Here is a 21,417-nt window from a genome sequence, read left to right on the forward strand (position 1 = left end):
TAGTTTACACCGTAATCAGTGCGGGACAATAGAGACAGTAACTTTTGTTTACTTGTTGCACTTTGAATTTGTATCTGTACTTATGATGTAGACATAATGCCCTAGACTTGTAGAGAGAGTAATGTATTCCAACCCGTCCCGTAGCAACTACCACCTCCGTGAAAAATTTAGCCCGCTTCCATTTAGCCTACCTGCTAAATGTTGATGGTGTGATGACAGGCCTACGACGATTAAGGCGGATACCAGTACCGAGTTAACGTTAACACGACAGCTTGCGAGCTTATTCACCAATAAAGAACCTCCTTACAATATAGAGTTAAGTAAAGTTCGCAACCCATTATCCGTTGGACTCAGAATGTAATTTAATAGGATAACTGGCGAATTACGTTGAACGTTAACGTCGACGCTGCCCTCTAGTGGTCACAGTGAGCAATTACAACTTAATTCCACTGCTGTCAAGGCAGATATAATAGCATAAGGTACTTCCGGGTGAAACGTTCAAAAATAAAAGTCACAAGCTACATAGAGTACTGGTCAGTACAGGACAATGTAGACAATAGCTTTTTGTATAGTCGTCGCTCTTTCTATTTTTATCTAACGTAGGCATATTACTGTCAATCAATATGATACCCCAAACTAAGTAATACATTCCAACCCGTTCCGCAGCAAATACTACCTCCGTGAAAATCTAGCCCGCTTCCATTTATGCCTACCTGCTTGGTGTAGTTGATATGATGAGAAGCCTACGACCATAAAGACAAGTACCAGTACCGAGTTAACGTTAACACGACAGGTTGCGAGAGTATCTACCAATAAAGAACCTCCTTACAGTATAGCGTTAAGTTGGCGAACCGTTATCCATTGGAATCACAATGGCATTTAATAAGATAATTAGCTAACTACGCTGAACGTTAACGTCGACGCTGCCCTCTAGTGGTCACGGTAAGCAATTACAACTTAATTTCACTGCTGTCAAGACAGATATAATAGCATAGCGGTACTTCCGTGTGAAACATTCAAAATAAAAGTCACTAGCTACATATGTACGTAATATATGTTTACTGTAGCACTGTCTTGCATTTTATGTATTGTATTTTCATGCCACGTGTTTTACTTGTTGTTGTCTGTGTTTGTATTTGTATTGTAGTCATATCATCATCAACAATATGTAGCCCTAGACTAAATAATGTATTCTAAACCACTCTACAGCAGATGCTACATACGTGAAAAATTTAGTCCACTTCTATTTAGACTACCTCCTTGGCGTTGACGGTATAATGAGGGGCCTACGACAATAAAGGCGGGTACCGGTACAATAACGAGTTATGCCGAGCGTTGACATCGGCTCTGCCCTCTAGTGGTCACGGTGAGCAACTACAATTTATTTGCTGTCAAGGCAGACGTATTGATATTGTCGTATTTCCGGGTGAAACATTAAAAATAAAAGCTACAAAAGTCACATTATTGATCGATGAAGGTTTTTGCTTACACCTGCACTGTCTTGAATTTTATGCACTGTGTTTTTATGTCACCTGTTTTGCTTGTTTATTTTTGTATCTTATAGTACATTGAGTTTGAAATAAATATGGAATAAATAATGAAACGTGCAATATAAATAAACCATATATATTGTATATTTATAAGTTATTTGACAAGCATTTTCCTTGTGAAATAACCAACATTGTAAAATACTTGTAATAACACCAATAAATGCTTTTACAAAAGACAGGGATGCATTTGCGCACTTTATCCACTGGGGAACGCTGAATAGCCATTAGTACTAATGACAACCAAACTCAGGGGTGTCAAGTCAAACAAAAAAAAAAACCACACACCAACACTTCCGTTTAGGACTTTCAAAATAAAACGTAGTAGACAGAAGTGCCTCAACACTTCCTCTTTGAAAGGTCGATACTCCAATGGTCTGCTTCAAACCACCGACTAGTCCACAACAAACGGCGAAGAGGAAACCAAGACGGGAAGCTAAGAGGAGAGGCAGGGCATCTAATCAGTAAGGACACTGAATTTAAAAAACAAACAAGCTATTGGTTAATTACTATTATGTTAATATAACTGAGGCTGAAGATGATTTAAACTACTCTAGCGTTTACGTCTTTAATGTGGGCTAAGTTAAAATATCGAACAACAGGTGCTAGGTTAGCATTAGCTATATATATATTGTATACGCTCTGAGCTATTAACGCTAATAAGTTAACTAACTAGCATCCGATATCAGGAAAAGTTCATATAAACATCACTACATTTAGTATCCTATTGTATAACGTTATGTCGTTCGTAATACTGTAGTTTAACCAGCTAGCGCTTGCTAATCTGACTAGCATCCGTCAACTAATAATTGTTCTGCTTAAGCTAAATAACTTCAACACCGACTGATTAGCTATAACTGTCCGGCTTTGCTACGTTATTTACATTCTACGGTGTTAATAGTGTTGATTGATCCGTGTCCAAGCAGCTTTAACAGTGCCAGTTTGGTTCATTAGTATCATTAGTAACTGTTAGCCTCTATAACATCTCCAGCTTTGACAGGTGAAGCTGCATTAGTCACGGAACTAAGCTAGTTGTAGTAGCTGTCTGATGTGTTAGCGTATCGATCATCTAAATATTAAATGTTTCAACTCTGTAGTTTTGTCTGATTTTATTATGCTGTTTTTAAGATTTAAGTCAGTAAATGTGCACTCAGCGTTGATGTATTGAGGCTTATTAAAGCTACAGGTCACATGCTACCTTGTAATCCACAGATAAGCCCTGTGTGGTCGTTTTATAGTAGGAGGTCATGCTGCTTAGCGTCAGGATAGTCTGAGAAAATCTTCACCTTTTTAGTTGTAGTTAAAGGACATACAACAAACTGCTCTGTATCTGCATAGGTCATTAATTTGTGTTTTACTTCCAAATTAAAAATCCAAGGTCTTCTAGGTTAATTTCAATGTTACAGTTGAAGCTCCTTTCATTATACCATATCTACATTCCTGCACTGATCATGGGATCAGCATGGGGCAAGCTGATATTTTTTTTTTCTTTTCTCTTTTTGTCACATGCCAGTTTTTCAGCCTTGTGTGAAACTAACACAGAACTGATACAGACCTCCCCCTTTAGTGATTTTCACACTAGCATGCTAGTGCAGAGATAAGTGTTGCATGTAGAACTAAAACTGAAAAGGAGTTTGCTTACATTTGAGTGTCTCTAATGGATGATATCATTGTTCAGTTTCCAGAGGATCTGCTTGTTTTAAGGGTGAATTGAGAGCTCACATCCTTCAGCAACATGGGGGAACTCTTCAGGAGTGAAGAGATGACGCTGGCTCAGCTCTTCCTCCAGTCAGAAGCTGCCTACTGTTGTGTCAGTGAACTGGGAGAGATTGGGATGGTGCAGTTTCGTGATGTAAGTCCACCTCCATCCCATTGTGTTGCCCTGAGACTCATGATCCCTTCACAATATACTACAGCTTCTGCTTTGGTTTACCATTTTCTACCAACTTAAAACGTTTTCCAAAGGTGGTTCCCATAGTGGAAAAGCTCAGATAAGAAAAACCTGTTAATTAGTCATCACTGTCATCTGTTGTGGTGATGATAACCATGTTGTTAAAACTGTTGAGAAAGTGCATGCCTTCTGCATCATGTTCATCATGTGCTCACAGCTGACCCCTCATTCCACGCATGACAAGCCCTGAGGAAAGCTTTGTGCTAGAGTATTGGATGGGCTGTAACAGAGTAGGTCTGTGCATCATCAACAGTATCTTATGCATTTGATCAAATTATACTCTGACATAGCTTTAAAAAGTTATAATATTTTCTAACGACAGTAAGAAAGTTGAGTTTTTTTTAAACTTTTGAAAATACACCGTTGAACAACTCAAAAAAGCCTGTTAATGGAAGGGTTGTCAGTGGATAACAATGCAGAATTTGAGCACATCAGTTAATTGTAAATGTGCTGATTGTACAAATGTTGCTGATGGGCAATTTGTATCATTCCTTTATAGTCATGTCTTAGTTCATTTTGTGTTTCTTCACCCATAATTATTTTCCCTCTTCTTTCTTTCTTGCAGCTAAATCCTGATGTGAACGTGTTCCAGCGAAAGTTTGTTAATGAAGTACGGCGATGTGAAGAGATGGATCGCAAACTGAGTAAGCGAGCCTGGATTTATCTTGCAAGAGCTGCCTTTGCCTTTTACAGGAGCCCTGGGCAGAAATTAACAATATCGCAACTCGTATTTCCTGACCGACAGTAACGGTTGTTTATTTCATATCTGCCATTTAATAAACCACATTAGAGCCCTACAGACAGAGGCAGTGTAGCACACATTGCTTATAGGTGGTTCTTTATCCAGCATAAAACAACCTGGTTACTTCTCATTTGCAGGATTTGTGGAGAAAGAAATTAAGAAGGCGAACATCCCAATTGTTGACACAGGAGAAAACCCTGAAGTCCCCTTTCCAAGGGACATGATCGACCTGGAGGTGACTGCTCCCTCTTTCTTTTAAAGATAAACATTTGAGCTCTTATCATCTGCTGCCTCCCTCCACTAACCTCTCCCATATGTTTCTCCGCAGGCCACATTTGAGAAGCTTGAGAATGAACTGAAGGAAATAAACACAAACCAAGAGGCACTAAAGAAGAACTTCCTGGAACTTACTGAGCTCAAGCACATTCTGCGTCGCACACAACAGTTTTTTGATGAGGTCAGCTTCATTTTGCACACACGGCCTTGCAAAACTATGTGCTGGGTCTTTTATTTAACTAAGACTGTGATTGCCTGAAAGAGAAGTGAGACTTTTACTTTTGTAGTTGTTTTTACTTCTGGGTAAAAACAGTTGCAGCTTTTCATTGGTGTAATACAGATTCTCCTGATAAGCACTGATCTCTCTCACACATACACACACACACACCCACACAAAGGAAAGCTTATTGCTGCTGGATTTTGTGTTTGCACTCATGATCTTTTATAGTTGCTCACATGATCTTGGTCCATTTACACCATCTATTCAGACTATTTCATATGCTGTAAGCCCACTGCTGTACGGTACTTAGGTTTAGTTCTGCGTATGAGAACGTTAATTTGCTAGAGCAAAATTCTTGCCTTTCCACCTTTGCCCAACATCAATTCCACTTCATTGCTTTCACAAGAAAAAACTGGGTTGACACAGTGTTAAATGATCTTTTACAAGTTGTTATGAGCTTTGATTGAGGTGAATCATTTAACCAAACACATAGCTGTTCAGCCATTAACTGATGAAGTTCACTGTCTTGCCCTGTTTTTTTTTTTTATCTTTCCTCTGTCAAATAACATTCATGTAAATAAAATGTCTGAGAAGTTTTGTAACAGCACTACTCACAAGTGTCTGGTAATGCAGTGGCAGTAATGATTATGTTGCCATTGTAACTGATGATTTGTTAACTGAATTTTCAGATGGAGGACCCCAGTTTACTGGAGGAATCATCCATCCTCCTGGACCCCAGTGAGGTTAACAGGGGGGCTCCTCTCAGACTTGGGTGAGTTGTGTTTTGTGGTCTTTTCTAATTTAAAAGGATCAAGCATTTCTTGGAGATTTCCATTCTGTGTACTTTGGCCCTCTGTGCAGTGTTACAAGTAGCCTATTACCTCCCACACACCAGCTCAGGCTGCCAAGCTTAGACATGCAACAAAGGTCACCCTAATGCGGAAATCCATTCAGATTCACAAACGCAGCCCCTACTGGTAAAGACATCTCACTAAATGTTATCACCCTGGTCACCTCTTAAAGACAGAGCCAAAGAATAAAGTCATTCACCTCAGTAGACAGATAATACCTGTTTTGTCAGGGAAACTGACAGAATTTGTGTAATTACATGAAAATAGTCTAAGCTGTTTCATTAAACTCATGCTATGTACATGACTGATAAAGGTTTATTGTCTTTCATTTGATATGTCAGAAACAACAGTGACAGGATTTGTCAATTTCTTACAGATTTGTAGCTGGAGTCATTGGCAGAGAACGTATCCCAACATTTGAGAGGATGCTGTGGAGGGTTTGCAGAGGAAATGTGTTTCTAAGGCAGGCAGACATTGAAGATCCTCTGGAGGACCCAACTACAGTCAGTACCTGTTAACAAATGAAATATTTTGTAGCCTGTAGGTTTGGTCAGATGTAACGCATGCTTCAGTGTTCTCCCACCAAGTTCTTAACTGTGTGATGTTTCCACAGGGTGACCAGGTCAACAAGTCTGTCTTCATCATCTTCTTCCAGGGAGACCAACTGAAGAATAGAGTCAAGAAGATCTGTGAGGGGTAAGTGAGTCAGCAACATTTGTACAATTTATCAAACATGCTTGACCAACAGGTCCTTATCTGTACTTCTCCATGTGTCCTCAGGTTCAGAGCGACCTTGTATCCATGTCCAGAAACACCCCAGGAGAGGAAAGAGATGCTAGCAGGAGTGAATGCTCGCATTGATGACCTGCAAATGGTAAATATTGTACACCAGCTGGGAAAACAGCCACACACTGTTGACTCATAAACAACAACTCTCACAAAAACACACTTGAACTGGTTAGTTCTCTTTTTTTGCTTCCCCCTAATCAGCAAGATTTTCTTCTTTGGAAAGTGTCAATAGAAGAAATTTCATAACGTATGAAGACAGTGACACATCTGCTCTTTGCAGTTCATTTTCAGCCCAGCCTCAAAGCAAGATATGATTCTCTTAAGCAGTAAATTCTTGTAAGATTTTTGGGCCCTTAAATTGTCTTTTTTAAAAGATGTTAGTAAAGATTGTTGGCAATCATAGCAGCTCCTCAAGGAACTAAAACATCAGGAAGATCTCTCTGTCACCAGACACAATGAACTGTAAATTTGTCATCAGTGAGGCGATAAACCCACTTCCTTCCCAGTTTTTTCATGCTGACATGGCTTTAGAAATCACCACATCCTCCATGATGCATGCACGTTAAACCACGACCAACAGACAGTGTCTTGCACTCATTCAAGCTGCAGTCCTCATTTGTTAACACCCAGAATCTCTGTTAGTTGGGAAATAATGGCTCAGTAAACTTTTGTAGCTGCTGATCAACAAGATAAGTCAGTTTTATTTATATAGCACCAAATCATCAACAGAAGTTAAATGTTCTAGCTCCACCCCACACAGGATACAGAGTGTGGTCTAATTGCAGTTGAATATTCACACGTTGTTGTTATTGCCCATAGTGTTGCGTTCCTCCCTTGTGACTCGTTATCTAGCATGAGGAAGAGTACCCTCCCCTCCTCCTGTATCTTTGCAGATGAGAACCCTCTTGTATTTTTGTCATGTAACAACATATGCACATCATGTCACACAGACTCATATATTAGAGGAGTTGTACTCACTACACCCTGGGCTACAGTCTCTCACATGCTGCCTCACTCAGTCTGCAAGTTGTGTCAGTTTTGTTCAAGTGTTTTATACTCACATATTGTAGGATGACTAACCGTTGCAGCCACAGTAACGGCTTATATGAGATGGATACTTGATACTTAGCATGCCTCCAGTTTGACAAATCGATTGATGTCCTTTCACGGCTTTATATCCCAGAGAATGTGTGTTTCGGTGTTTGTGGATGCTGTGCTATGCTTGTCGCTATGTGGGCTTGCAAGCTGAAGGCAGAAGACAGAATTGCATGGATGATGAAGAATGTCAGGCTATTTGTCCAGCAGTCAGCTATGTGTGGGCCATTTAGCCTCTCGACAGCAGGCAGACAGCACAGTTTAAATATCATGCCGTTTGCTGATCATGGGACTTGGCTTAAAATGTGAGTCATACAGCAGCATACCTGGGAACATCCTATATCTCTTTTGGGGAAAACCTAATGGATTAGACAGCCTGCCGCTCTTTAGTATATGAGTTACTGCTCACTTATCGTGCCAGTAAATGTAAACCCTTTCTATGAATATCAAGGAATGTGTGATTCATTGCTGCTATTTTTGGTTTTCTTGTTATGATAGCCTTTTCTGGTTGTAATGGAAATTATAATCCACACAGCTGTGACTTTATTTAGATGGATTAATAGATGATAAATGCCATTGATGATTTGTAATAATTAATATTGATTAAACATTTATTTTTCAAGAGTGTGCTGGCCAAGATAAGACGGACGACAAAATATACCACAAAATCAGAATTGAAAATGTGATAATAAAAAGTATATATAACCCTTATAATACAATCATGTAAAATATTTCATTCTGACAACCTCTACTCTTGTCTGTCCCCAAAGGTGCTGAACCAGACCGAGGATCACAGGCAGAGAGTCCTGCAGGCCGCAGCCAAGACAGTCAGAGTGTGGTTCATCAAGGTGAGGAAGATGAAGGCCATCTACCACACCCTCAACCTCTGCAACATTGATGTCACTCAGAAGTGTCTGATCGCTGAGGTGTGGTGTCCCGTCTCTGACCTGGACTCCATCCAGTTTGCCTTGCGCAGGGGGACGGTGAGTAACTGCGCACCAGGCATTTCATGTTTAATAGAAACCATCCACCATTTAGTAGCATTTGTTCATATTTTGCAGACACAGTCACACAAAGCCCTGCTTATTTTTTCTGAGAAAGTAGACTGGTTTATGTTTACCTGGTCTTATGTTGAATGTAGCAGAACCAGTTTGAAACCAATAGGTCTAGACTACATTAGTGCAAACATGGTGTTTAGCCAGCAATAAACAACGGCTTTTGTGTGTACTTAAATATCAGTATATTCACTTCACCTGAAGGTATATTTATTTAACTGCTTCCATGGCGACTGGTTGAGATTATAAGTCAGGGCCAGAGCAGACACAACTTGCACTTTTCATAATCTCTTTATTAAAACCAGATTTTAAGGTAGTAGGTGGGGTCAGTTCAGAGATATGATGGGCTTTGATACCCTTAATCATAAAAAACTAAGAAAGCAGTATTAGACCTCTCATTTCTGTACAGTTAGCGTTCTCAGAACACAATCCCATTGTTTGCATTGCTTTCACACTGTTGAAAGTTAGCTTTTTCCCCAGTTAATATAAAGAGATTTCTAGAAATGTTCTAGTAATTCATGTCTGTGAGAATAAAGCTAATGTGTGACATAATCATTTTTTGCACGGCTTTGTTTTCTGCACTTTAGGAGAAGAGTGGCTCCACTGTGCCTTCCATCCTCAATAGGATGCAGACCAAGCAGACCCCACCCACCTACAACAAGACGAACAAGTTCACCTCAGGCTTTCAAAACATTGTGGATGCCTACGGAATCGGCAGCTACCGTGAGATTAACCCTGGTAAACGTGCCACACCTTTCTCTGTCCACTCTAAATCTCTGCCTGTCTTTACCCAGATCAGTGTTTATCTTTATCTTTTAAGGCAGCTGAACTCTTTGTTTTGTTAAAAGTTCTGTTTACCTGTGCTGGCTGTAGTATTGAACTACAGTCACTGAAAGGCTGTTGCCTCAGCTGCCACATCACCCATTATCACCTTGTTGGGACGTGCTGTGTTTCCTAATGTGTCACTCATTTGTTGTTTTACTTGTCACACCACCTTCATCTCATGTGATGCCTGCCTCCATGCCCTCATGTCTCCAGCACCATACACCATCATCACCTTCCCTTTCCTATTTGCGGTCATGTTTGGTGACCTGGGGCACGGGGTACTCATGACCTGTGCTGCCCTCTACCTTGTGTTGAGAGAGAGCAGGCTGATGGCCCAGAAGAACGATAATGAGGTATGGATCCCATCATCGCCATCTCATTAGTCCTGCACCATCCCTTTTGATTTCAGTTTATCCTGTTGAGAGATGTATGTCCAATTTTCTTTTCCCTGAGATTTAAATTATTTAATTGTTTCGGGGCAGATGTTCAGCATGGTGTTTGCGGGGCGCTACATAATCCTGCTGATGGGAATCTTCTCAATCTACACGGGCATCATTTACAACGACTGCTTCTCCAAGTCCCTCAACCTGTTTGGCTCTGGCTGGAGCGTCAGGCCTATGTTTGATGCTCGAGTAGGAGGCAACTGGTCGTAAGTGTCATTGGTAATGACTAACTAGGACTTTAACCCAGTGACTGCTGTGAGGGTGCTGTAATTCAAGTTATAGAACTGATTTGTTTTGTCATCTTTTCAGGTTTGAGACACTTGACGGCAATAAAGTTTTGCAGTTGGACCCCACAATAGACGGAGTGTTTAAAGGGCCATACCCCATCGGCATCGATCCAGTAAATGTTTTTTTTTTTTTTTCTATTCCATTAATTCTGCTTAGTACAAACTAACTCAGTCGTAACTTATTACAAGCCATGTCTTTGCAAATTATTATATGTTGAGGTTTGTTTCTAACATATAATAATTAACAGTGGTGATAACATAAGCTTGCTATTTTATATGACTTAATCATATTGTCTCTCAGATATGGAACATTGCGACCAACAAGTTGACATTCCTGAACTCCTTCAAGATGAAGATGTCCGTTATCCTGGGAGTCATCCACATGCTGTTTGGAGTCACTCTCAGTCTCTTCAACCACCTGTGAGATTTTCTTTCCCATTTATTTGTTCTTGTTGTCTTTCATTCTTCAGATTTGTGCATAATTGATATGGTGATAAAATGGCTTTGCTGCATCTCTGCAGGTATTTCCAGAAGCCACTGAATATCTACTTGGGATTTATCCCAGAGATTGTCTTCATGTCCAGTTTGTTTGGCTACCTAGTCATTCTGATCTTCTACAAGTGGGTCTCATACAATGCTCGTACCTCCAGGGACGCTCCCAGTCTCCTCATTGCCTTTATTAACATGTTCCTCTTCAACTACAATGACCCCAGTAACAAACCTCTCTACAGAGGACAGGTCAGATACACTTAGGTAACACCCATTCATCCATATTTTTGTCCTCAAATCAACGAAAGAGAGATAACTGGCCCGTTTTGTGTTATTCTTTCCTCCCCCTGGATGTGTAGATGGGTGTACAATCACTCTTGGTGGTCATAGCCTTGGCATGTGTTCCCTGTATGTTAATAGTGAAAACTCTGGTTCTGCGCAGACAGTACCTTTGGCGGAAACATTTGGTAAGATGAAATAAGATATTTTAATACAATTATAAACACAGTAAGTGATCATTTGTCCTTTTTAATTGTGTTATTTCTGTGCATCTTGTGTGACAGGGTACACAGAACTTTGGAGGGATCCGGGTAGAAAACGGTCCCACTGAGGATCAGGCTGAAATCATCCAGCATGACCAGCTCTCGCAGCACTCTGAGGAAGAACCTGAGGTAAACGATACACGTCCTCATCAGAAACACTGTCTTCTAGCTTGATGGCATTTTTTCCCGCTTGCCCACAGAGCTGGAGTAACAGCAGGCCAGCAGCTACACAGGTTATAGGATCCACTCACATCTCTGAATAATTCAGTCACTCAGTTGGAAACAGAAACTAATACCTCATGTTTCCACTTCCACTGTGGCAATGAAAAACATCAATTATGGATTAAGGTCCGAGCTGTGAGTTGTTTTACATGAAAATTGAACTGATATAATGATAACTGATATAGATTCATAATTTAATTCTAAAATGCACTGATGTATGTGTGAGCAGAATGTTGTCATTTTCTAATGTTGGGTTCCCATTGTTTGTTTTTAAGTGAGTAACTGGTTTCTCTTGTTACTTTCCTGTTTACTGATGTCTGTCTGTCCACCTGTGTGTGTGTGCCGTCAATAACCAAGCGTTGCCTTTTGTCACCTGCTTTCAAGGCCCACGAGGAGGAAGAGGTAGGACCAGGAGCTCATGCTGCACCCTGCAACTTATCCCCCCTTGTCAAAGTGCATGTCTAGCAGTTCTGTCTCTTTCTGCCCCTCTCGCTTTGTTGTCTACATGTGCTGTCAACCATTGCCTGCTGCTCTTAGTTGTGTCTCAGTGCGTGTTAGTCGGTGTGTGGTCAGTGTGTTCCAGGTGTCTCTTGTTGAAACATGGGTTGCAGGGATTCTCCAAGCAGTGGGCGCCAGTAGACCAGTGCTTCCTTACAGTTTCAGTGATGTGCATGAGACATCAGCAGCTGATTCTTTAGATTCACAGGGTCCTACGATGGTGCCTCTTCTAATTTAGGGGTGGTTTGCTGATCTACAGTGGCAAAAGGCTTTCCTGGCAATCACCTGAGTTATCACGCACTTACAATGAAGCAGACCTCTCCTAAGAGGACCTCAGGACTTGTCGTAGAGATTTTGTTTTCTAGAGTTTCATGCTAACATGCAGTTCTGTTTTGATGTTGTGTCTCTGTCCCACAGTTTAACTTTGGGGATGTGGCAGTGCATCAGGCAATCCACACCATAGAGTACTGCCTGGGCTGTATCTCAAACACTGCCTCCTATCTGAGGCTTTGGGCCCTCAGTCTGGCTCATGCACGTAGGTCCACACACTTAAATTTGACATTAGTAAACTAAAGCAGCAATACACACACATCCATTAAGAGAAATTAACTCTTATGTAATTGAAAATAAAATCAAGTTCAGTTCAGCAGTGAAACCTGTGTGTTTCTTTGTCCCATGCACAGAGTTGTCAGAGGTGCTGTGGTCCATGGTGATGCACATTGGCCTTTCTAGCAGCAGCCTTGGAGGCTTCATCCTTCTGGCCATAGTCTTTTACTTCTTTGCTGTTCTCACAGTTGCCATTCTCCTCATTATGGAGGGCTTGTCAGCCTTCCTGCATGCACTGAGACTGCACTGGTAAGTTGAGGAATAGCATGTGTTAATTTTTTTTATGTGTATATATTGCATTTACTTGATACTATGATTTTTCTAGCTCTTAAAATTAACTAATCACAGTTTCATGAGCTACATTGTTCAAGCTTATAACAAATGTTCAGTTTTTATTTGTATGAAATGTGTGCTGATTCAACTATTTTAATAACAGGTTAATATTGGTGTGTATTGAATTGCGTTATAACAAAATGTGTTAAAGATGAGGACTCAACAGCCAAATGATTGTAAGCTATAGGTATAGCTCCATCTGCAGGCTAAAACCTTTTTTAACTTTACTAATTGTCTGTGGCTGCACAAAAAAATGTACCAATGAGAGTTTGTCACTGATATAACATATTGGTCACTATTTCTTTCAATTTGAGGAATTGGAACCAAAATATAGATTATGTAGCTATAATATCTAAATGTTCCAACCTTTGTTGGAGGCACTGCTGCCAGTAACCAGCAGTCACAGTGTGCCAGTCAACCAAGGTGTGTCCCAATTAGAAATCGACAAATTGTGGTTCCCTTTCAGACACACTCTTCCCTGTCCTGTGACCTAAATCATGTCTGGCTCTTGCCAGTGTTGTGTTTTCCATTTATGCTGCATGTGTGGCGTGCGGAGCAGTCCGTGACTCCTTAGTATGGTACAGACAAGCTCTGTTGTCCCCTCATCATTGTCTTTGTCTGGCTTCCCTGAATGTCATCCTGGTCTCATAATCCACTGGCACATTTACAGAGCGTGCCTGTGCTAGAGCCACTCTTCTCTATAATTGTCCTTCACACAGGAATGCTGGGTGACTCAGCTTTCACTAAATGGCCTTCGGGGACAATCAGGTGCAATTTTGAGCACATGGAGGCTTCTAATAAAACAACAACTGTGATATTTTATTTCCAGTGGTTCTGGAAACTATTGAATATAGTCATGTGATTTCCCAGGTCGGTTGACCAAAGTAGAGGTGGAAAAAAAAAGGACATGCTTGTTGACCTTCCACTTTTATGTGGTTATCTGTCTAGAGATTCTTGCAGTTGCTGAGATATCTTAACCATCTTACAGCATATGCACCAGTTACCTAAAACAGTCGTAAGATAGCGCTTATAATTTTAAAATGATACAAGTATGAATGAAATCAAAGGATACCAAGATATTTAGGCTTGAGGATCCCTTCAAGTCTTTTTATCTTTGGTATCCATTTTGATTTCATTTTCAACACTGGTACATTCTCAGAGCATTTTCGCAAGATAAAGTGCAGGAAGTTATGTACAGTACAGACAGACTGTGGAATGGCAAGTATTTGTGGGTCCTCAGTTAAAAGGTCATCCAGCCATCACTTAACGCTGGCCTTTTAAAAATAGCGCATGATCATTTTCCAGAAGGGAAGAGGGCTTAGGTAACTGGCCTTAGGACTGGGTCCAGGCACAAAGATGTAGACATGAGTGGGTGCAGGTCGGGTGCAGACTGTGGAATGAAGAGCAGGGGTCACCAGCCACGACTGCTCTGCTCAGCACTACCCGACCTGACAGTCATCATCGCTATGTGCCTGACTGTGTTTTTGTGTTAACAGACTTCCTGGTCATTGTTTTTTGATTGGATCTTTATTTTCTTTGCAGGGTGGAGTTTCCAAAACAAGTTTTACTCAGGCCAGGGCTTCAAGTTCCTCCCTTTCACCTTCGAAAGCATCTTGGATGGGAGGTTTGAAGACTGAGATCTGACAACTCTTCTTCTTCTATTAATGTCACTCATCTATTGAGTGGTGTGGTGTTGAATAGTGATTTTTGAGTTTTCCAATATCCTGGGTGTTACCACAAAGTCATGAGTGACCCTCCACAAGATTATCTATCAGACTTTTCAACTTATCATTTTCAGAATCATTATCTAAATCTGGAACATCTACTCAGAAATTACTATTCATTCATTCCAGAGAAAAATAGCATTAACTATAATCTGTTTTGTGTCTTGTCTTGGTGAAGTCATTTTGTCTTATCTGTCTTTTATTTAGTTTAATATTATTTATGCAAATTCTTATAAAACCCGCATTTTTCCTATGGGGGAGTGTTGCAATACCGATCATTATAAACAAATCTGCAAATTTCTTGACTGATGATGCTGATAAATGCTTATTCAGAGTCAAGTGACAGAAGGTCTTTTCCACACTGTTGTATCCAGATTGTCACTTTCTCTTTGTATTGGCATTATTCTTCAGCAACAATCAACATCTTGTGCACTGAGCTCATCTGTTTTATTTAAAAAAAAACACACACTCATGTTGCACTAGCAGATGCCTCTCTTACAGTGCATCCTGACCTCTGACATAGAGCTATAAAGGTCTAAAGGGAATTCAATTAATCCTTCATCAGGATGTCAGTCAGATCTTTGAAAATGAAGATGAACAGTTTAATCTTGCGTTGTGCTCTGACATTACTACAGATCTGGAGAGAAAGAAGGGGAATCTGTACATAGATGTTCTGTAGCAATCAAACATGCTAAAATGATTTGACATTATCAGTATTGCTGATTTTTGTTCCTCGTCTAAATTTCATTTGTATGTTTAACATTTAAAATGTTTTCCTCACACTTAGTAAGAGTGGCATACAGCAGGCATGTTCAAATAGATGGTTGGGCACCCGCATTAATTGTACATCTCTGTCAATAAAGTGGAAAGAGCTGGTTTAAGTTGTGGTTTTTCTTTAATTTTTTTTCACTTATGTACTGTGCTGCAGTAATGGAAGAAAGTCTTAACTTCAGTAAAAGTGGTAATGTTACATTATAAAAATATTGTTGTCGAAGTAAGAGTCCTACTTTCAAAATGTTACTTCAGTAAAGAACAGAAGTGGAAGTCATGTCAAATACAGTACAAACTGTGGTATTTATTGTTAGCTAAAAGTTATTATGGTAAGCACTACAATGAAATAAAATAAAATAAAAACTCACTAACATAGTCCAACAATGATACTGAGTGAACTGCTGAACCCCTATATGGTGGGTTCAGGACCAGGTATTCAGTATGTTAATCCCTCCTCTTGGTGGTGCTGTTGAATAGGCTGTGTGTGGCAGTGGTCCATTAGAAAGGAGTTTCCCCTGTCTGTTAAAAGTTGTGATCAGGACACCTGCAGTAAATTTGTCTTTGACAGATGAATTATTTTGATTACCTGCTTTGCTGCTGAACTTTATGCCTGAAACAGGATATTGGAGATTTGGCAAACTGAAGGGAAATTACCCATAAGAACACTGACTACACTGGAAATACAGTCATGTATTTTGCACATAATGGTCCTTTTCTTTAACATGTCACTTATGGTGTAATTGCTTCAGTTTGCTCAGGCCAGCCGTCTCCAGGCAATTATGTTCTAATGTCCAAACAGAAGTGTCCATTTGTGTTTCCACCCATTTTGAAAGGGTTTGTTTGATTTTCTCTGTCAAAAGCAGCAGGAAAATCAGCTTAACAGAATATTACTTTTTAAAAAATACCCCAGTGTAAAACTACTCTGTGTCCAAAAAAAACCAAAAAACAAGGAGAGTAATTCATTCAAACTTTTACTTAATAAAGTTGTCATATAAATGTACTTAAAGTACCAAAAGTACTCATGCAGAATGGCTTATTTCAGAATACTGTAAATTGTATTATTGGATTATAATTATTGATGCATTAATGTCTACCTCACTTAATGATCTGGTAATGAGTTGGTAAAGGCGGTGCTTCTTTTAATTGTGAACTATAACAATAGGTCACAAACCCTAAAATTGTACTTGGGTACTTACAGAACTTGAGTAAATATACTTGATTACTTTCCACCATTGTAACACAGCTCATTAAAAAAAAACATACAAAAAAGGGTTTTTTGAGGTGTCACTGCCAACACAAAGTCTAAAACAGTGTCTCATCCTATTGACTCCATGGGAGGCCTAACTGTAAAAATCCTCAGCCGCTCTGCGATTAGGAACATCATGTTCTTTATCCTGTGTGTTTTTTTGAGGGGGGCCATTTGCTATTAGCCACAACGTCCCAGAGTAATAATAGAACTCTTTATTTATCTTACAGTTTTTTTGAGCAAGCTCATTTAATTTGATATTTCCCAGTGTGTCATGTGTAACCTGGGGTGAGGGCAAGCTTGCATAAGAGGCCCAGAAATCGTGCTGTGTTTACACTTGCAGGGACTTTTACTCTGCAGTTTCAAAGCACAACCCCCAAATGAGATTGAACTTATTTTTTTTTGCTCCTTTATCTTAGGCAAACATTGAGCGCACTTTAGTTTGGCAGAAAAGTGTCTCAAGGAATGTTGTGTTTCTCGTAAGGTTACAGTAGATTTTTCTTTGGGATAACAAAGATGCTTTTGCAGCTGTTGTAGTGCTGCAGGCCTTGGTGTCCTCTTGATCCAGGCACAAAAAACAGGGTTCATGATGTTATATGAGCCAAAACAGCTACACCAGTGGCAACTGAAGATCTTGCTGTGGAAAGCCAATTTCTAAATTAGGGTCTCTGTAGCCTGAAGAGCCCAAACAGTATGTTGCATGAATCTGCATAAAATATGGCTTCACTGTATTTTTGCTGGTGTGATTCTAACATTTTACACATCTTTGTGGGATGACCCACTCATGAAAAGGATTTTTTTTTCCCCTTTCTAAGGTACTGTGCATTCAGCAGCTGTGGAATACGATGTTCTCATTTCTTCTTCTGTTTTCCACCCACACACACTTTCATGCTCAGTGACTTTCAGACAAACAAATGACAAAAATGTTAAACTATCTTACAGAGCTCATGCCACTGCACTGTTGTAATGGAAGAGTTTTTAGCCATGCCAGCGCCCTGTGAGGTTCTACAGCTCTGAATTAATGTAAGCAAATATGCTCACAATGACAATGGCAACATGTTAATGTTTAAGATGCTGCCATTGTCTCAATCTCAATATTATTCTCTGTCTTTTAACATTTGCTAGTTAGCACTAGACAGTGAGTGTATCTATGTTTCTGGGGTCCTTTGTTCTCAGGATGTTCCCCAGTTCAGTATTCTGTCAGCACACATCAACCTTCTTCAAAACAGCTATATAAACACAACAACCCTAACCCTACTCCTAAAGCTATCCCTAACCCATTTGATAAGTTCTCTCAAGTGAGGGACTATTTTATTGAAAGACATAAGTAGTGCTAGTGAACAGGAAACCTCTTTGACAAGTTCCCACAATAGCCCATGACATATTGAATGAATACAGAGCAGGAGAACTCTATTTCAGATCCCTATTATGTGCTATATAGAGCTGGAGAACTGTAGGACTTTGGGAACATAGGACCCTGGCAGAGGACATAGAACTGGGGAACATGGGACCCATTGTCCTATTATTTGTCATACAAATGTGTGGAACATATGACCCTGGGAACATAGGAATGAACTTGAAGTGCAGCCCAGGAAGATGGGAATGTCATTTGTTTGGCAGCTATTGATAAACTAAAGTATCTGGTAAATTTAAATTTTGACTTGATGATGGTGCTAGAGGAAAAGTCAGGGGGTCTTTAGAGTTCATTCCCTAGGGATGATGAATATCTGTACAAAATTTTATGTGTTAGAATAGTTTTTCAGATATTTCAGTCTGAATCAAAGTGGGGGGCTGCCCCACATGGCTAGCGTGAAAAATAAGACTTCCTAATCATCAGGTTTTTTCATTTTCAAGGTAAAAATTAATTGAAACAGTCTGTCCTCACTGATATTTTTCTAGGTCTTGATCCCTCTTGACATCCACCTGCAACACAGCAGAAGTAAAGCCTGTCATGCTGTCAAGAGACTGCCACAAGTTGTCACATCAGGAATTATCATGGCTGACAGAGAGACGAGGTAAAACTGTTTGTGCAGACATGAGTGACAGGCTGGTCCATTCTTCTAATAGAAAGCCCAGGTGAGTCTGGGATAGCGGAAGCCTCTCTTAACTCAAAGGGCTTGTACCTTTCCACACCACTGGGAATTTATTACCAGGTCTTCAGATAACATTGTTCTTCAAACAGATTTCCATGACCTGTATGACTCCCCAGCTATTGTTTCCAGGCTCTTTATTCACACACCGATTTGGCCGATTACATCAGGAAGTTTCAGACAATATGAAAATCTGACATTAATGACAGTGTTGAACATACATGCACGCACCCACACAAACATGCACACAAACACACTGTTGCATAACACAAAAAGCCAGAGAGAGAGATGGAATAGGAATAGAAAGAGAAAAAGCAAGTGACAATCACATGAATAGATGTGACAGCTGACTTTTTTTTTTTTTTTTTTAATAATTAATCGTTCCAGGCTCCAGGAAAACCTGGAGAAAAAATTCCTGGAGGCAACAAGTTCCACTGAAAAGACACCAAGTTCCAGAAAGAAGATATTTGTTTCTCTCTTCATTGAAAATCTTCAGTCACTTCCACAGAGCACACAATTTAACAAGTGGCATCTCGCACTCCCAACAATTAAAAAAACAAGAGCTGTCAAATAAAGCCAATATCATAAATACAAGTACTTCTCAAGTGTGAGAAATGCTTTGTCTGACAGCTTCTGTTTGTGGTGAGTGGTGAGTTTCACCACAGTCCACCACTTTGGTTCAGACTGAAATATCTCAACAACTGTTGAATGAATTCCCAAAAGATTTGGTACACAAGTTTGTGGTCCCCAGAGGATGAATCCCACTGACATTATTGACCTCTAGGGTCACCATGAGTCTTTGTGTGAAATATCTGGATGAATTGCTATGAAATTTGGTACAAACTTAACTTATGCCTAAAGTTGAGCATGTTGCTGAATCCACGTAGATGTGTGTGTGTGTGTGTGTGTGCGTGCTCTAAATAACTCCCTAATCCAGTACTATAGTAAACAAGGAGAGTGCTGTGGGTTGAAAATCAAGAGCTCGAAAAGATCCAGACCACCACAATCTGTTCCCTGTCAGTCTGAAAACCTGGACTCCCTCCCAAGCTTGTAGCGAGTCAGCGGACAGAGTTCACTGTGGGTACTCTGGCAAGTGTGTGTGTGTGTATAAAGTACAGTTTAAGTCCATGTGAGTGGGCATTCGTGTGCACCACGTCCAGCAAATCCAAACAACAGAACTGGCAGTGTTTTTGTTTCTTTCCATGAGCTTACCCACAGTGAAATTGAACCTTTTAAGGATTAACTTAGCTGTGTCCCTTGTTTTGGTTGGGATTCGTTCATAGCTTTTGAGTTGAAAAGTTCTCCCTCAGCTGAGTGTGTCTATTGTGTAGCTCTTTGAGTACGATGTATGCCAGTCGTGCCCCCATGTTGAGGGAGGATATGGCTGCCGCAGACAGATGAAAACAGACAGCAGCATCAGGTCGTGCTACTCTTTGTTGAGAATGCTTTTGTTGTTCTTCAACTGTTTCCAGGGACAGAATAAATAGCTCTGCTTAACCAAAGGCATTTGCCTCTCTCACTGCCATGAATGCACCACCATGAGAAACATATTACCTGTGGTTACGGGAGTTTTGCCTCTTCTGGAAATTCTCTCTCTCTCTTTGTTTTTCTTTTGCAAGCATTTGTGGGACACGTGAAAGAAATGTTCTCCATTGTTGTTCTGGTCAACTTTTAGTGAGCAAACATGGAGAAGTTCAGCCAGTTTTGTCATGGCTGGTCTTATCTCTATGAAATACAGCATTTTGGAAGAGACAGAATCCAAAGTAACTGTGAGGATTTTTGCTTGTTTTCATTTTATTAGCCATACACTGTATAATCAATGAAATCATTGGCCTATGTGGTTATGATGTAAAGGTGAGCAGAAATTATGTTTATCAATGAGACAGGAGTTGAAAATGAACGTTGGAAAGGCAGACTGCTGAAGGCTGCAGGTTTTAAAACTTCAGGAGGATAGGCGATGTTTTTTCTAAATCTACCCCCCTGCACTTTCTTGAGGTCTCTGACATCAGTGTACTCTCTCCATAAAGGCAGCATAATCAGGAACATAAGCGTAAAGGAATTTCCCCATTATGTAAGGTGTGAGGGGAACTACTTCTGAGAAAACTGGTGTACTGAAAGAGATCTAGAGATAGTGAGATTGAGAGAGACAGGGAGAGCAAAAAACACAACAGTTAGAGGAGACAGAGAGAGACAACCGGAGCAGGAGGTCAAGCAGATGAAGAGAGAGAAGAACACTGTGAGGAGCTGGGAAAGCTCTCATGTCTTTCTAGTGATGGAAATAGGCCGTTCATGGAGGCAGCAGACTGGCTTAGAAAATGAGCTTTTAATTGCAATCCATTGGCCAAACCAAGAACAGCATATGCTCTATTGAGGTGCCTTTGAGCAAATCATCAAACCTCCAAACTGCTTCAAGGGCACTGCGCTGTGAGTGTTTTTGCACTGGAACATCTAACCATATACATATGTGTACTGGCCTTTGTGTGGTACTGGTTAGGACACAAAGACACTTGGATTTCAGTTCAGGTATCAAGATACGGTCAAACTATTTGCTATGCACAGAGCCACAAAGTAGAAAAAGGGACAAGAGCAGCACAAAGTACCATAATCTTTACAAACTAAAAGTACCCAACATGCTTTGCACCAGTAGATTAACAAAAAAGTTATTTTTATTTGTAGCTCTTTGTGCTGCTGTCATATCTGACTCTGTGTGGTACTTCATGTAAATGAGTAGGACTTAAAGCCCTTATAAAGTCTTCTATTTTCAGTGAGCTATTTTAGGGTGCTCCCCTGGATGTTCTCCCTAACCACCCAGATA

The 21,417-nt window shown here is 40.2% G+C and overlaps 1 protein-coding gene across 3 annotated transcripts; it reads left to right on the plus strand.

The window, feature by feature from the left end:
* The first annotated feature begins 1,879 nt into the window (after window positions 1-1,879).
* On the plus strand, window positions 1,880-15,376 carry atp6v0a1a (ATPase H+ transporting V0 subunit a1a). Of its 3 annotated transcripts, none has more exons than XM_051073694.1 (21): window positions 1,880-2,011; window positions 3,226-3,399; window positions 4,064-4,142; window positions 4,378-4,475; window positions 4,569-4,697; window positions 5,426-5,508; window positions 5,964-6,090; window positions 6,201-6,283; window positions 6,368-6,461; window positions 8,242-8,454; window positions 9,114-9,264; window positions 9,565-9,704; window positions 9,834-10,000; window positions 10,104-10,194; window positions 10,383-10,501; window positions 10,603-10,819; window positions 10,930-11,037; window positions 11,134-11,241; window positions 11,692-11,736; window positions 12,250-12,367; window positions 12,516-15,376. In XM_051073694.1, the coding sequence occupies exons 2-21, from the start codon at window positions 3,283-3,285 to the stop codon at window positions 12,689-12,691; spliced, it is 2,463 nt and encodes an 820-aa protein (XP_050929651.1). In that variant the 5' UTR covers window positions 1,880-2,011; window positions 3,226-3,282; the 3' UTR covers window positions 12,692-15,376. The 3 variants fall into 3 exon arrangements, with proteins under 3 accessions (XP_050929651.1, XP_050929652.1, XP_050929653.1); XM_051073695.1 differs by having other exon boundaries at window positions 11,719-11,736; XM_051073696.1 differs by lacking the exon at window positions 11,692-11,736.
* The last annotated feature ends 6,041 nt before the right edge of the window (window positions 15,377-21,417 follow it).

Source organism: Lates calcarifer, linkage group LG11 (genome assembly GCF_001640805.2).
Source record: "Lates calcarifer isolate ASB-BC8 linkage group LG11, TLL_Latcal_v3, whole genome shotgun sequence".
NCBI classification, from domain to species: domain Eukaryota; kingdom Metazoa; phylum Chordata; class Actinopteri; family Centropomidae; genus Lates; species Lates calcarifer.